We start from the raw sequence: 15,621 nt of genomic DNA, 5'->3' as shown, positions 1-15,621 counted from the left end.
GAAATAAGAATGCATGAGGCAATACTGATTAAACAAGCGAAGAAGGGAAAACTAATGAATGTGGAAGGAATGACAGAGTTAGAAAACTGTCACTTGGCAACCAATATATTGATAACTGATTCAAGTAAGAATCATCAGTGGGTGTTAACTTGTGGGTGAATGTTGGACAGCCATGACATTAAAAACAAAGCAAAACAAACATTGGCCTCACACCTGACTCCTCAGTATCCCTAAATGCTGGGAGAGCCCACTAGAATTCAGGCTGTGAATACTTCCCTGCCTTCTCTCATGCTCATTCCTCCAACTCCTCACCTTTCCTGGGCAACTCATCCAGAACGAACCAGCTCAGCAGCAGCCCCTCCAGGAAGCCTTCCCAGATGGCATGCCCCATCCTACAAGGAGGACCCTCTGTTCCTGTTGTATTATGATTGAATTCACCACATTCTGTCATACACTTTGGCTATAGAAACTCTTTGAGTTCTTTTTCTTCCTCTTATATTCCCAGGACCTAGTGTAGCACATAGCACACAATAGTTGCTAAGAATTTGTTTGACGAATTATTGGATTGACTAATTTTCCTTTCTTCCCTCATATTATTTTTGCTTGTTCCTTTAAGGGCTCTCCTTCTTCCTCCTGCCAGAGTGTTAACCTCAGCTTGGTTCTTTTTCACCCTTGATTTCTTTCGGTACTTTTCTGAGGACAGCTCCCCTCTCTAAGCTTTGACCCTCTACTCTTTGCAATGACTCAAAAATTCTTACCTCCTGAATAGAATTTAGATAGGAGGCCTGACCCCTCATCTCAATTCCATTCCACTCTATTTCCCGAGGTGTCACTTTATGTGCACAGTACACTCGCATTGCAAAACCAACTGTCCTCATCTTTCTGTCAAAGTTCCCTCCTCTTCTCCTAGCCTCTATCCCTATAAAGAATCCTGCTATACTCCCTGGCTGTCAGGCCTAGATTAAGTCTGTCAGTCGATATCTTATTTCTTCACAATGTGTCTTTTTTTAGAACTAGAACTAAATTTTATTGTGTCCATTTAAGGCAGAAAACATAACTTTATAAAAGCCAAGGTAATTTTGATGTATTGTAAGTTTGGGAACTACTGGTCTAATACCCCTGATTTAATATCACATTCCTGATAAATATCACTAACCATAGGTCACACCATGTCTGATTCATCATACTTATACATTTGCACCTTCTGCCATTAATTGTTTTCTTTCTCAACTTTTATTTTAGATTGGGGGTGCATATGCAGGTTTGTTACCTGGTGTATTGCATGATGCTGAGTTTTGGGTATGATTGAACCTGTCACCCAGGTAGTCAGCATAGCACCCAGTAGGGAGTTTTTCAACCCTTGCCCCCATCTCTACCTCCTCCAAAATCTGTCTTAAGTGCCATGGTATATACAAGCAAGAACCAAGCCACAAACACACATGGGCTTTTTTTTTTTTTTTTTTTTTTTTTTTTTTAGTTTGGTGTTTTTTTTTTGCCCCCCACCGGGGTGCAGTGGCACGATCTCGGCTCACTGCAACCTCCGCCTCCTGGGTTCAAGTGATTCTCCTGCCTCAGCCTCCTGAGTAGCTGGGACTACAGGCACGTGCCACCACATCCAGATAATTTTTGTATTTTTAGTAGAGACGGGGTTTCACCATGTTGACCAGAATGGTCTCAATCTCTGGACATTGTGATCCGCCCGCCCTGGCCCCCCAAAGTGCTTTGATTACAGGTATGAGCCACTGCACCCAGCCTACATGGGCTTTTTTGTCTCAATTTGTGTGTGTGTGTGTGTGTGAGTGTATTGTATGTGTGTGTAGGAAAAAGAATGTTAGAAATGTACTAATTTTGAAGGTGTAGGCTATGAAATTACAAATGCTTCAAAATTTTCTTCCCAATACTATGTAGCATTTTACAAATTCCCATCAATAAACGTGTATTATTTTTTACTGAAAAAGTATATTTTTAACATGCCCTTCTAGATGCCCTTCTAGCCAGACTGAATCACCTCTCATCTAATTTGTCTTAATTTTCTACCTTTAGGTTCTGGCTCATTCATTAACATCAATTTCCTCACAAATCCACTTTTCCTCTTCCCTGAGCACCTCACATATCCCACTGCCTGCGATGTTCGAGAGGCGGGTCTCCTCTCTCTGTGAGAAACACCAGGCACACACCTGCCCCCAGTCTCACCTGCACTCTTCCTTCCTCCCACAGAGGGGCATTCCTTTCTCCTCCTCTCCTCCTACACATACTATAAGAAACATCTGAAATCTTGCCGTCTCCAGCCAGTTTCTTAATTCATTTGTTCTCAAAGCCCTGATTTGAGCTCACACGGCATCTAGAATGTTTCACAAAATATAAAATATTATTACCCCTGGCCCGAATTTTTGGTTTTGGTATGTGTGTTTCTTTCCCCTCCAATAAGATTGTGCCTTGGAGAGGGCTGAGAATAGAGTACTAGTATTATAAATAATAAAAAAAACCATAAAAATGCACAGAGCCTTTGAACTAACTATTCCACTTCTATGTAAGCACAATTATATGCCAGTAACACTAATTTTAAAACTATTGTAGTGGCAAAAAAGTGTAAACACCTCAAATACCTATTAAAAGAGGAATGGTTTAAAAATATTATTATAGCCATACTATGAAATATACTATAGTAGTTAAGAAGAATGAGCCTGATTTATATGTACTGACAAGAAGAATCTATAAGTTATGTAAACAGTTGAAAAAAAGCTACAGCATTTTACATTTGTCAAGATCTAACACTAAACAAAATTAGAAATATGTGACATCCATATAGACACATAAAAAAATACATATAATGAGACATGAATGGGAACTCCCAAATGTGATATTACGGACTAACACTATAAGACTGAGCGAGATTTGGGTAGTATAGGAAAGGAGGCTTTTAGTTAATATAGAGAGATATTCAAAAATTTATGAGTGTGATCGCATGTACTAGTTATTTGGTTAAAGAAAGAAAATTAAATGAAAAATTCATTTTTCCTTTTTTTATTATTTTTATTTACTTATTTATTTTTAAAGACAGGGTTTCACCATCTTGGCCAGGCTGGTCTTGAACTTCTGACCTCAGGTGATCCCCCCACCTTAGCCTCCCAAAGTGCTGAGATTACAGGCGTGAGCCACCACACCCGGCTGAAAAATTCATTTTTAAAAAGGTCACAATCCTGAATTATGGGAGATAAATAAAAATTAGTAAAACATATTTGCGAAGTGCCTCAGGAGGAAGGAGCCAAAACCCTAAGAATGGGTGAGATTTTCCCTTTTTTAGAACTACAGAAAAGAAAAGGCAAAGGGGGCCAAGATGGGATACGGACGTATATCACACAGGCATGTGCACATTCTCACTTAGAATTGGAACAAGGGAGTCAGATTTAAAATTCTGGTGCAGATTCCAGAGGTGTCCCCTGCGGAAAAGTTCTTTTGTTTGGAGATGCCATATATTACACCACAGAAATTGATCCACCTGGCTTAGAGTGTCACACTCTTACTGTGCTGGAGCAAGAGGTACAGAAGACTTTGGAATTTAGTGGCAAGGAAGATCTTTTTGAAGAGCATCCACAGAATGTAGTTCACTCCCACCTGGCTGGGTGGGGAAGGTTGGGAAGGGGTGGTCAATAAGCATTCCTGGCAGTTGTGAGTCTGGTATTGCCTTGTAGACCACATGGGTGTCTCTTCCTGTCCACATCACTATAACCCCAGTGTGGGCATTTCTGCTGGCCAGAAGGCCCAGGTTCTGTACACACCACTGAGTCAGTCCCATCTCCCCAGTGGGGTACTTTGACCAAAGCCACCAGCCGATCCACCTTCTTTCTCTCCCTAGGAAAGAACCCTGAAGCGTGGGCTAAGAATCTGAATGAAGACGATTTTGAGTTGCTGTGCCTTGATGGTTCCAGGAAGCCTGTGGAAAATTCTGCAAGCTGCCACCTGGCCCGAGCCCCGAATCATGCTGTGGTCACACGGAAAGATAAGGCACATTGTGTCCAACAGATGCTACTTGACCAGCAGGTATGGACCAGCCAGGGCCTCCCACCTTTTCTTCCTAGATGGCTATAGGTTATTTGGGGGGAGTTTACAACTAAGTGCAGCCATGACTCCGGCACTTTCTTTTTTGAGAACTAAAATTTCATGCATTGTGCCTTTCATGCCATGCATTGTGGACTAGAATATCAGGGTTCAAATCTCAGCTCCACAGCTTCCTAGCTGTGCCATCTTGGGTATATTACATAACTGCTCCATGCCTCAGCTTCCTCATATATAAAGTTGTAATAATAATACCTTTCCCTACTTCTTGGTTAATATGCATATTAAGTGAAGACATGCACCGAAAGGGCATAGGAAAATGCCTGCTCTATAGGACATGCTCACACATTAGCTGTGCAATTGTGAAACTAGACCTCCCAGGCTCAGCTCTGCTTCTAGCTCCTGGTCACTGGCAATTAGTCCCCATCTGATCCATGCGCCCTCAGGACCAGGAATATGCCTTTCTGTTCCCCCTAACCATGTTCAGGGGTACTCTCATTTCCCCTACTCCTGTCCTTCCCAAAAATGAAGACGACAGACCCTGTTTCCCAGCGCTTGTTGATACAAGTCACGAAGAGTGGATTTCTGTTCCTCTTGCCTAGGCAGACTGAGCACTGTTCTCAACTGTCTGAAAAACACAGGACCCCTGCCCTTGGAGAGCCTGCCTTCTCGGGGGACAACCTTACCTTTTTTTTAAAAACACTAAGATAGCGTATATTTAGAAGTCCTTTTAAGGTACATGATGACAATAATGAGCATGTAACAAACATTTCCTAGCTGCTATATGGAAAGTTGAACATTTTGAGGTCATCATTTCACTTACAACCTTTGGAGACCTGGAGGAGTGGCTTGCCCAAGAAAGGATTCAAAATTCAGTCACACATGAACTTTTTTTTTTTTTTTTTGAGATGGAGTCTTGCTCTGTCACCCAGGCTGGAGTGCAGTGGCCCAATCTCGGCTCGCTGCAACCTCTGCCTCCTGGGTTCAAGCAATTCTCCTGCCTCAGCCTCCAGGGTAATCTCAGCCTCCAGCTGGGATTACAGGCACCCACCACCATGCCTGGTTAATTTTTGTATTTTTAGTAGAGCCTGGGTTTCACAATCTTGGCCAGGCTGGTCTCAAACTCCTGACCTTGTGATCCACCTGCCTCAACCTCCCAAAGTACTGGGATTACAGGCGTGAGCCACCACACCCAACCTCAGACATGAATTTTTAACAGCTACCTCTGCTGCTCCTCTGGGAAGATTCACGTTTAATATCTTCTTGGACAATAACATCTCAAAGGACCTATTATTGTCCTCTCATTTCCTATAAGCAGCCCCCAATGAAGGGCAATGAAGTGGGGAAGAGCGATCAGAGTAGGCAGGCATGGGTGGTGGGTGGGAGGGACTTCTCAGAGGAAGGTGGGACTGGGGACCCTAAAGATGATTTTGAAGGCATCATGAAAACATGGAGCTGGGGCCCTAAGTGGGTAAGTGGCAGCTAAAGGAGGTGGAAAATTCCCAAGGCGTACTCTATAGCATCCCTTTTTCCCCAGGGCTGATTCAGAGCTTTCAGACTCTTCTGATCCATGTGTTCCCAGCTGCTAAAGACCACAGGTCCTCACAGACTTTCTGCTCACTTGACAGAAAATATTTGGAAGCAGCGTGCCTGACTGCTCGAGCTACTTTTGCATGTTCCGATCTGAAACCAAGGACCTTCTGTTCAGAGATGACACACAATGTTTGGCCAAACTTTATGACAAAAACACATATGAAAAATACTTAGGAGAAGAATACGTCAAGGCTGTTGGCAACCTGCGAAAATGCTCCACCTCACGTGAGTAGGAGGAACAGCACGGGGAAGTGGCAGCCAAACGTGGTGATTGCTGGGGTGGTGGGTACAGGAGGGGTAGACTGCGGCCCTCGGGATAGGACAGCATGGACAAAATGAAATGGTCAGTGAACAATCTAAGCCCAGCATGTATGACAGGCTAGCCTGAATGGGCAGATAGTAAGTGGACACAGGCTCAGAGTACGAAGGTAGTGAACTTATTGAACATGGAGAATTCCATCTTATTTCTAAGAAAAGGACCAGGTTTATGTGCACATGCCATTGCTCTGCAGTAAACTTTTGCTTAAAGTTGCCTTGTCCAGTATGGTAGCCACCAGCAAGATGTGACTATTTAAATTTAAGTTAATTAAAATTAAAGTAAATAAAAGATGTATTTCTTCAATCCCACCCAGCCACATTTCAAGTGCTCAGCAGCCACATGTGGCTCATATTGGTCAGTAAAGAGAATGTTTGCATCATCATAGAAAGCTCTTACAGACAGCGCTGCTTGAGAGCTTCAACAATGATAGGTTCTGGTAATGATCAAGTTGCCATACATACTACTCATTTGAAATACCAGTTTCCGAGCATTGAAATACAATAAAACACACCTTTGCAGTATAACTATGTTGGGTGTAACTGAGTCACCTGAAAAAGTTTGGACGATGTGGGGGAATAACACGTGGTAGTGTAGGGCGATTACTCTTTCCACAGGAGTATACCGTTAAGGGAGTCTTGATCCTTATTTAAATGCTAATTCTCAGAGCCTTGAGATACTGATTTAGCAAGTCTGTGCTAGGTCAGGTATCTGCATTTTAAAAGTTGCCCCCATGTAATTCTGATGGAAGCAGCATTGTGCTTGTCTAGGTTCACTGTTGTGAGAATCAAGTTGATATTTACCTAACCTATATCCTCCACAAGGGGAGACAGTCTGGCTCTGCTGTTCTCTCCCCCATCCTTATCCCTCAGCACAGAAACTAGCACATTGCAGGTGCTTTTTGACAAGTCAGTTCTTCACCTGCTAAAAAGGTCAGGGAGGACAGTCTTCCTGGGCGACTCCTGGCCTCATGAACTCAGATGTGTGACCCTCCCCCAAAAGAAACAAAGTGGGGAACCCTAGAGGGCAGGAAAATCATGTTACAGCTTCGGCATGGGGCACTCCTCAGGATAGGCACAGGAGCTGTGCAGGCAAGTAGAAAAGAGCACTGGGAGAATTGCCCAGTTCACAGAAGAGGAGGCAGCAAGTCTGCGCACCTTTGTACTATGCTGAATTGTTCATTCACTCAACAGCTCAGAAATATATATAGAAAGATTTTGAAAATCCTACCTCTCTGCTCTGTTCCACAGCACTCCTGGAAGCCTGCACTTTCCACAGAACTTAAAATCTGAGAGGTGGGGCTGCCACCAAGGTGGAGATGGGAGCTCAGATGATCCATGAGTTTGCCGTGGTTCCGCTGGCTCGAGTGGTTTATGCTAACCACGTCTGTCTTCACAGTTCTGTGTTGCCATGTGTGCAGAACAAAAAATAAAAATTATTGATTTTATATTTCAAAAACTCCATTCTTTCCTAAACATTTTCAACAGAAGGATTTCTTTATGCGTTCTGCCTAAATACCTACGCAACCAACCTCTTCCTTCTCAGCTCAAGATTCATCTGGCCTTTCCCTAAAGCTTTGTGTCTGCCATGGCCATACCTCCTGGGTACCGTCCAAGGAGGAATCTTTTCTAAAAGGGTCTGCGTGATCATTAGAATAATCAAATGTATATTGGTGTGTCTGTGTGTGCGTGCGTGCGTGTGTGTGTGTGTGTGTCTTACCAGGGAAGGGGCAGGAAGAAGGATACAGAGTGAGTTACAGAGATCAAGTGCTCAAGTGAATACAGAAAGACTGCAGAAGACTTACCTTTATTTTGGTATTTTAAGTGAATTCCATCAGGCATAGCTGAGGTCCTGATTCTAGCTAGTTGAAAAAAGTGAAACACTGACACTGTTTTGCTAAAAAGCACTCCTTGAGCCTGATGCCACAGCAGATACTGCCCTGTCTCCTGCTCTTCTCAGCCCAGCTTTCTGTAAGGTGGAGGCTCACTTTTCTGTCTCACTTCTGATTATTGGCTGAACACATAAAATTTTGTCTTCTGCTTCACCAACTTCCCCGAATGTACCCTGGCAAAAATCGCCATCTACCTGCCAACTATTAAACCAATTCAGGTCTTCCACTCCTAAGCCTGTTTCCTGCACTTGATACAGTTGACCACTCCCTCTTCCTTGGAACTCTTCTTCTCAGTTTCTCTGACATGGGAGGTCTCTGCTTTGAGTCTACCTCTCTCTGTTCATTTGTAGTCGTCACTGTGGGCTCATCCTACCCGCCTGGAAACCTTAGGGAAATCTTCCTGGGGTTTTCCCTTGATCCAGTGCTCCTCTCACTTTGCAGGCCCTCCTTCAGCGATGCTCATGACTCCTGGGCATCTATACCTATGGCTGTGACCCCAGCCTCCAGCAGTATCCCTGCACTTACACATCCTACTACCTACCTGCGATCTATACTTGAGTCTTGAGGCAATCAGAAACCCAACAAATCAAAAATTGAGGTGATCCTGCTCTCTCTCTTGCTTCCCTAAACCAACTGTTGTTATAGAATATTCCATATCAGCTGAAGACATGGTCATCTACCCAACACATAAGCCATAAATAGAGGGGCGAAATTTCAGCTCACCATTTTCCCTCACACTACACCCAGTGTCACCAAGTTCTGTTGATTTCGCTTTCTAAATAACTTGCGTTGGCTCCTTTCTTTTCCTGACTCCTAACACAGCCTCAACTTGTACTCAGATGCAGAACTGCAGCTAAGGGGTTTCTGGACACAACATTCCACACCTCTCTCAACTGTGTAGTAATCAAGAAAACAGGACTTTGGGTCTACTTTGCAGTCCAGACCTGCATGGACCTTTTTACACAAAGCCCTGCTTTCCTCTGAGCCTGCCAACACTCTGCCTTATTTAATATTCACCTAAACTCCACACTTACCCCAAACCCTGTATTAACTGTGTCTTTCCCTGTGTTTGGTGAGATACCCCATGGCTCCCCTGCGATGTGATCTGTCTCATTGTAATGGATCAATAACCTAATTTTATTAGACTACAGGTATATTCCTGGAAATCTTAGGCAACTGGGCTAGAACAAAAACCTTAAACATCCACTCTTAATTCATAAATTAATTACTAAAATAGGGTAGACAGGTGTTATTGGGCCATAATTTTATATACACATTAACAAAAGCTAATATATACCTAATGGTGAAGAAATAGAAGCACTCCTACTAAAGTTAGGAACATGAAAAAAAAAAAAAGTTGACTACTATGAATCTTATTTTACAATGTTTTGGAACAGGTGGCCAATCCAATTATGTAAGAAAATTAAATAAGTTATCACATTTAAAGAAATGCCAAAATTACTTTTATCTGTAAGTGATTATACACTTAGGAAATCCATGAGAGCCAAATAATAACAAAATATTATGGCCAGGCATGGTGGTTCATGCCTGTAATCCCAGCATTTTGGGAGGCTGAGGTGGGCAGATCGCATGAGGCCAAGAGTTCGGGACCACCCTGGCCAACATATCGAAACTGCATCTCTTCCAAAAATATAAAATATTAGCCTGGAGTGGTGGTGCACACCTGTAGTCCCAGCTACTCAGGAGGCTGAAGCATAAGAATTGCTTGATCCTGGGTGGCAGAGGTTGCAATGAGCCGAGATTGCACCAGAGCACTCCAACCTGGCAACAGAGCAGGACTTTGTCTCAAAATAATAATAAAATAATAATAATAAATAAAATGTTAAAAGTGGTAAAATAAAATTCAGTAAAGTGAAAAGAAATATTAAAATATAAAATAACTTTCTTTTATACAAATAATAGTGAGTTAGGACAATAATAATTAACAAGAATAAATAAAATGTAACATTCAGTAAATTAATAAGAGCTACATTTAAACCACACTTATCAAAGTAAAAAATAATGTAAAAAAGACATAGCCCTCTGGATAGGAAGACTCAGTATGGTAACAATGTCAATTCTCCCTAAATTAATCAATATATAATTTTTTAACTTGACAAAATGATACTCATCCTCAACTAAAAAACAAAATTGAGACATGAGAAAAATTGTGAGAAAAAAATAATGAGAGTGGATGAGCTCTTCCAGCTGTTAAAATGTATGATAAGCTCTTGAACCTTGGCCTTAACAATGATTTTTTGGATATCACACCAAAAGCCCAGGCCACAAAAGGAAAAGTAACTAAATGGGATGACATTACGCTGAAAAGCTTCTGCATAGCAAAGACGGCAAGCAACAAAATGAAATGACAGCCTATGGGTTGGAAAAAATATTTGCAAGCTATATATTTAATAAGATACATAAAATTGATAAAGAACTCATACAACTCAATAGCAGGAAAACAAATTTTCCCATTTAAAAATGGGCAAAAACCTTTCTCCAAGAACAAAAATGGCCAAGATGGATATGTAAAGGTGTTCAACACCACTAATCATGAGGGAAATGTGAATTGAAACCATTATGAGATACTGGATACTAGGATGAATGACTATTATCAAAAGTCAAAAGATATTAATAAATATGGATAAGGGTGAAGAGAACAGAGAATGCATGTGCATTGTTGGTGAGAATGCATAGCCATCGTGGAAAAACAGCATAGAGGTTTCTAAAGAAATTGAAAACAGAACTACAGATGACCCAACAATCCCTCTTTAGGGCATATACCCAAAGAAAATGAGACGACCACCTTGTAGAGATATCTGCAATACCATGTTCACTGCAGCATTGCAGCCAATATATGGAAACAACCTAAATGATGCCTGTTGAAAAATGAATGGATAAACTGGTGTGTGTGTGTATATATATATAATTTTATATAAATTGAATAAAATGTATCATTCAGTAAATAAGAGCCACATATTCAGCCCTTTTAGGACTGAATAACATTCCATTTTGTGTGTGTATGTGTGTGTGTATATTCCACACATATATATATATTCCACACATATATATATACACAGACAAAATGGAATATTATTCTATATATATACACACACAAAATGGAATATTATTCAGCCCTAAAAGGACTATCTTGCCATTTGCCGCAACATGGATGAAACTGCAGGACATTAAGTGAAATAAGGCAGACACAGAAAGAAAATTACGTTATCTCACTCATATGGGGAATTTAAAGAAAACATTCAAACACAGGTATACAGGATAGTGAAGAAAACCAGAGGTGGAGGAGGGTGAAGGTCAGAGGATACAAAGCAGCAGATAGGAGGCCTAGGCATAGTGGCTCACTCTGGTAACCCAGGACTTTGGGAGGCAGAGGTGGGTGGATTGCTTGAGCCCAGGAGTTTGATACCAGCCTGGGCAACATGACAAAACCCTGTCTCTGCAAAAAAATGCACAAAAAATTATCCAATAGTGGTGGTGCCCACCTGTAGTCCCAACTACTCAGGAGGATGAATTGAGCCTGGGAGGCTGAGGCTGCAGTGAGCAGTGATTTGATCATGCCACTGCACTCCAGCCTGGGGACAGGAGACCCTGTCTCAAACCAAACAAAACAAAGTAGCAGATACGCAGGATGAACAAGTCTAGAGATTTAATGTACAACATAAGGACTACAGTAAAGGTAATAATTGTACTTAATTTGGGATTCCTTGCTTCACTATAGTATAACTTTTTCTTTAAACTACTGTACATAGATATCTCATAACATGATGTATATCTTAAATATGTTCAACGAAGCTTATTTTAAAAAATGAAATGTACAATGATGATTGGAAAGGGTGATAGCCACATGGAAATAATGAACCAGAGTAAAAATTCCAGATGTTACATGCAAATGAGAATTTAGTACATGATAAAGCTGGTGCTCTGGGGGGATAGATAGGATACTCACTAAAGTGTTCAGAAGCAAAGCGACTGAAAATTTTGGCGCAAGAAAATCTCGTGGACCTTCAACTCACTGGTTAAAGTAAAAACTTTCCAAACATATTAAAGGTTTAAATATAAAATTAAAACCATAAAAAATTACTACATTAACATATTTCTTATATAGTACTTGGAAAGATTTTCTAATATTCCACAAACCTAGTAGCAATTAAGGAAAATATTAATTTGAGACGATACAAAATTCAAAAGTTGTGTAAGACAAAAATAGACAAATAAAATTTGAAGATTTTTAAGAAAGAACAAAGGGCTAATGCATATTTTGAAATTAGTATAAAAAGATGAACAGAATTTGAGAAGCAGAGCGCAGTCAGCTCCGTGGGTCCCCTCCAGGCCCTCTGGCCCTGCAGAACCCCGAGCCCTCGCCATGGCTGCCCCGCCGGCTGCCGGGTCTCCCCCCACCAACCTTGCCGGTCTTAGACGAAGCCCCCGCTGGGCCGGGCCGCCTGGACGCAGCGCCCATGGGTGGTGGCAGGTGTGGCAGCGTGGGAAGCAGGGAGGTGGCCCCAACGCCGCGGAGGCCTCCAGGGGGTGCGGAGAGCCAGGAAGGTGGGTCTGCGCGCAGGCTCAGCCGCCTCTGCAGGCGGTGGAGCAGCGCAGATCCGGGTTGGGTCGTGAGGTGGCTGCTCTGTCCCAAATGGGCAACACCCACCTAGTGGTGGATTGCTTGAGCCCAGGAGTTTGATACCAGCCTGGGCAACATGACAAAACCCTGTCTTTGCAAAAAAATGCACAAGCCCTTAATGGGCCCAGAAGATGAGGGGAGTCCAGTGAGGGGTGGAAGGGCTGGGGTGGACGTGTTGGAGTGGAAGGGTTAGCATCCATCGCCCACCTGGTCTTCCTTCTACCAGACCTTGGTGACGGAAAAGAGAAGTGGCAACAATAACGCCCCATTAGGCCCATAGGAAAGGCCCACCACCCTGCGGGAAGATTTATTGGCTGTTTACAGAAGGCCCGTGTGTATCATAGGAAAAAGCTGCTCTCAACTTCCCCTCAGCCTTTTAAAAGAAAACATTTGCTACATCGAGCCCTTCTAGGTGTAAAGAAGTTGCTGACTTATGTTAGAGTTAGAAAATCACACATCTTGTAAATTCCCATTTGTTAAAAAAAAAAAAAAAAGGACGTTGTATTTTGAACTATCTACTCTTTTTAGATGTTCTGAAATGCCTGATATATGTTAAAATTAGAGTAAAAGAATGCATTCTGCAAATCTTCTTGTTAAGATTCGTATGTAATGTTGTTTTTTGGGGGAATGGCCAAACCACCTCTTAAGTAATAAACATTGTGTTGGTGCGCTGGCTCAGCGGAGGAGAGAGGAAAGGAAGCGTAAGAGCTCTATGCCAATGTGCTTATAGTGAGGCAAGATGAATCCTTGTTGATGTCTGCGCACTTTGTTTTACTTATCTGGGTATATTGTGTACATAAAGGACAAATGAGTCCTGACTTTACAACATCTAGTCTTTCTAGATGTTAAAGAGGTTGCCAGCATAGGACAAAAGTAGAGCTAGTAAACTAATATATTTTGTACATTTCATTTTTAAATTCCCAGGAAAGACTGTCTTCTGAAAATTTGAGCATTATTGCCCACCGGGTTGATGGAGATGGGAAAGTTGCTAGGCCAGAATGTTCACATTTAGAAGACTCCAGTCATAACTGTTGTTACACATTTGCACTTTATTCAAGACTTCTGTGCATCTAGTGGACAAATTAACTTCTTACCTGAAACATCTAGTCGATGTGGATGTTCAGAATTGCCTGACATATGTTAAATGGTGAGGTAGTAAAATATCACTTTGTAAATATCTTTTTGCTAAAATTCTTAGGAAATACTGTCTTTTTTTGGCTAGAGTCAAAGAAAAAAAAAAAGGAAATACTGTCTTTTGGAAGCGGAATTGTGAAGCCACCTCTGTGAGCAGTTTAGTACTGTCTATATACTTGTTCAATGATTTAGAGATGGGAGGGAAGAAATCGCCCAAGGTAATAAGCTGGGGTGTTCATGCTTGGACATTTCACTCACCATTTTTCTGTATGTTTTATGCATTTTGTTTTGCTGTGTAGACAGAGTACTTAATGGACAAATTAGTCCTAATTTAGTAACATTTGGTCTCTAGATGTTTAAGAGGTTGCCAGTGTATGATAAAGAATCTAGTAAAATTACCACATTTTGTACACTTTGTGTTGAAATTCATAGGAAAACTTGTCTTCTGTAAATGACTTTTGGATATGAATTTGTTTAGCCTTCTCTAATATTACACATGCCTATACTTGTCCATTGGATCAAAGACTGAGAGAAGGAAGTGAGGAAGGACTTGTTCAAGGTCAAAACTGTCATATTTAGAAGATACCTCAGATGATAGCCATTGTAATGTGTGCTATCTACACAGTGGAAAGCTATATGAAATTATCTGGTCTTTCTAGACAGTTAGAAATGCTTGATGTATTTAAAAGTAAAATAGTATAATAATACTTTCTGTAAATAGCTTTTAAAAACTGATGTGAAACACTGTGTTTGAAAGTGGGATTGTTAAATCACTTCTGTGAACAGTGTTCATTCGGTTGAGAAAGGTGAGAGGGAAGAAATCACAAAAGATGTTTTGCTATTGTATACTACAACATTTCAGTTTATCCATTGCCTCATATGTTAAGTGCATTGCATGTAACTTTGCTATACTACATATTGTGTTATCTACTGGACAAATGAGTCCAAATTTTAAAATATCCACTCTCTAGATATTAAAGAAGGTGCCAATATATGACAAAATATAAACTAACACATTTTGTACACTTTGTGTTAAAGTTTATAAAAAGACTGTCTTCTGAAAAGGACTTTTGGAAGTGAAATGATAACATCAACTCCAAGTGACACATGGGCCCATACCCACCAGGTTGGTGGTGCAGAGGAGCTGGACGAGATGAAGGATTCTGGATCAGAATGTTCCTATTTAGAAGACACTTTAAGATACAACCACGTGTGCAGTTTATTCAACCCTACTGAGGCAGGAGAATAGGATCTGGAGGCAGGAAACATAAAGCAGATTCATGCAGACTTCCAAGAACTAAACGAAATGGAAACACTTCAGGCCAGGCGCAGTGGCTCACAAGTGTAATCTCAGCACTTTGGGAGACTGAGGTGGGTGGATCACCTGAGGTCAGGAGTTTGAGACCAGCCTGGCCAACCTGGTAAAAACCCATCTCTACTAAAAACGCAAAAATTAGCTGGGTGTGGTGGTGGGCACCTGTAATCCTAGCTACTTGGGAGGCTGAGGCAGGAGAATCACTTGAACCTAGCTACTTGGGAGGCAGTGGTGGCAGTGAGCCAAGATCATGCCACTGCACTCCAGCCTGGGTGACAGAGTGAGACTCTGTCTCAAAAAAAAAAAAAAAAAAAAAAAAAGGTCATGGAAACACTTCAGCTATAACAAGAAATATACTCTCCATTTACATAGGACATACACCGAATAAATGACTTTGTGACTTACTTCATCCTCTCCATTTACATAGAGCATATATCAAGTGACCAGTGGAAACGTCTCCCACCCTGTGGAGTGCACTTTCATTTCATAAATCTCTGCTTCTGTTGCTTCATTCTTTCCTTGCTTTGTTTGTATGTTTTGTCCAATTCTTGGTTCAAGATGCCCAGAACCTGGACACCCTCCACTGGTAACATATTGTGGCAAGCACACCAGGAAGTAAGCCCAACGTTTGGGATTTTCTGTCTTTTCTTTTCCGCTCTATATAGGGGAATCTC

The 15,621-nt window shown here is 41.5% G+C and overlaps 2 protein-coding genes across 3 annotated transcripts in view; one reads left to right on the top strand and one right to left on the bottom strand.

The window, feature by feature from the left end:
- The window catches only part of TOPBP1 (DNA topoisomerase II binding protein 1), a 153,593-nt gene extending 146,322 nt beyond the window's left edge, over nt 1–7,271 (bottom strand). The window contains exon 1 of the mRNA XM_032266254.1: nt 7,196–7,271. The gene's annotated coding sequence lies outside the window, so the exon portion shown is untranslated. The remainder of the gene's footprint in view (nt 1–7,195) is intronic.
- Nucleotides 1–7,419, top strand: part of TF (transferrin) — a 35,033-nt gene extending 27,614 nt beyond the window's left edge. The window contains exons 15-17 of one of the 2 annotated variants that reach the window (XR_004264953.1): nt 3,862–4,041; nt 5,685–5,874; nt 7,216–7,414. Coding sequence is in view for 1 of the 2 variants with exons in the window: in XM_032266267.1 (XP_032122158.1) it covers nt 3,857–4,041; nt 5,685–5,874; nt 7,216–7,250 (410 nt within the window). In the remaining variant the exon portion in view is untranslated. Of the gene's footprint in view, nt 1–3,856; nt 4,042–5,684; nt 5,875–7,215 lie in introns of both variants that reach the window. The other variant, XM_032266267.1, reaches the window with a different exon arrangement.
- Nucleotides 7,420–15,621: the final 8,202 nt, after the last annotated feature.

This window comes from Sapajus apella, unplaced genomic scaffold (assembly GCF_009761245.1).
Source record: "Sapajus apella isolate SASKATOON/1434 unplaced genomic scaffold, GSC_monkey_1.0 scaffold4, whole genome shotgun sequence".
NCBI lineage: Eukaryota > Metazoa > Chordata > Mammalia > Primates > Cebidae > Sapajus > Sapajus apella.
This window is presented reverse-complemented; position numbering and strand designations above follow the sequence as displayed.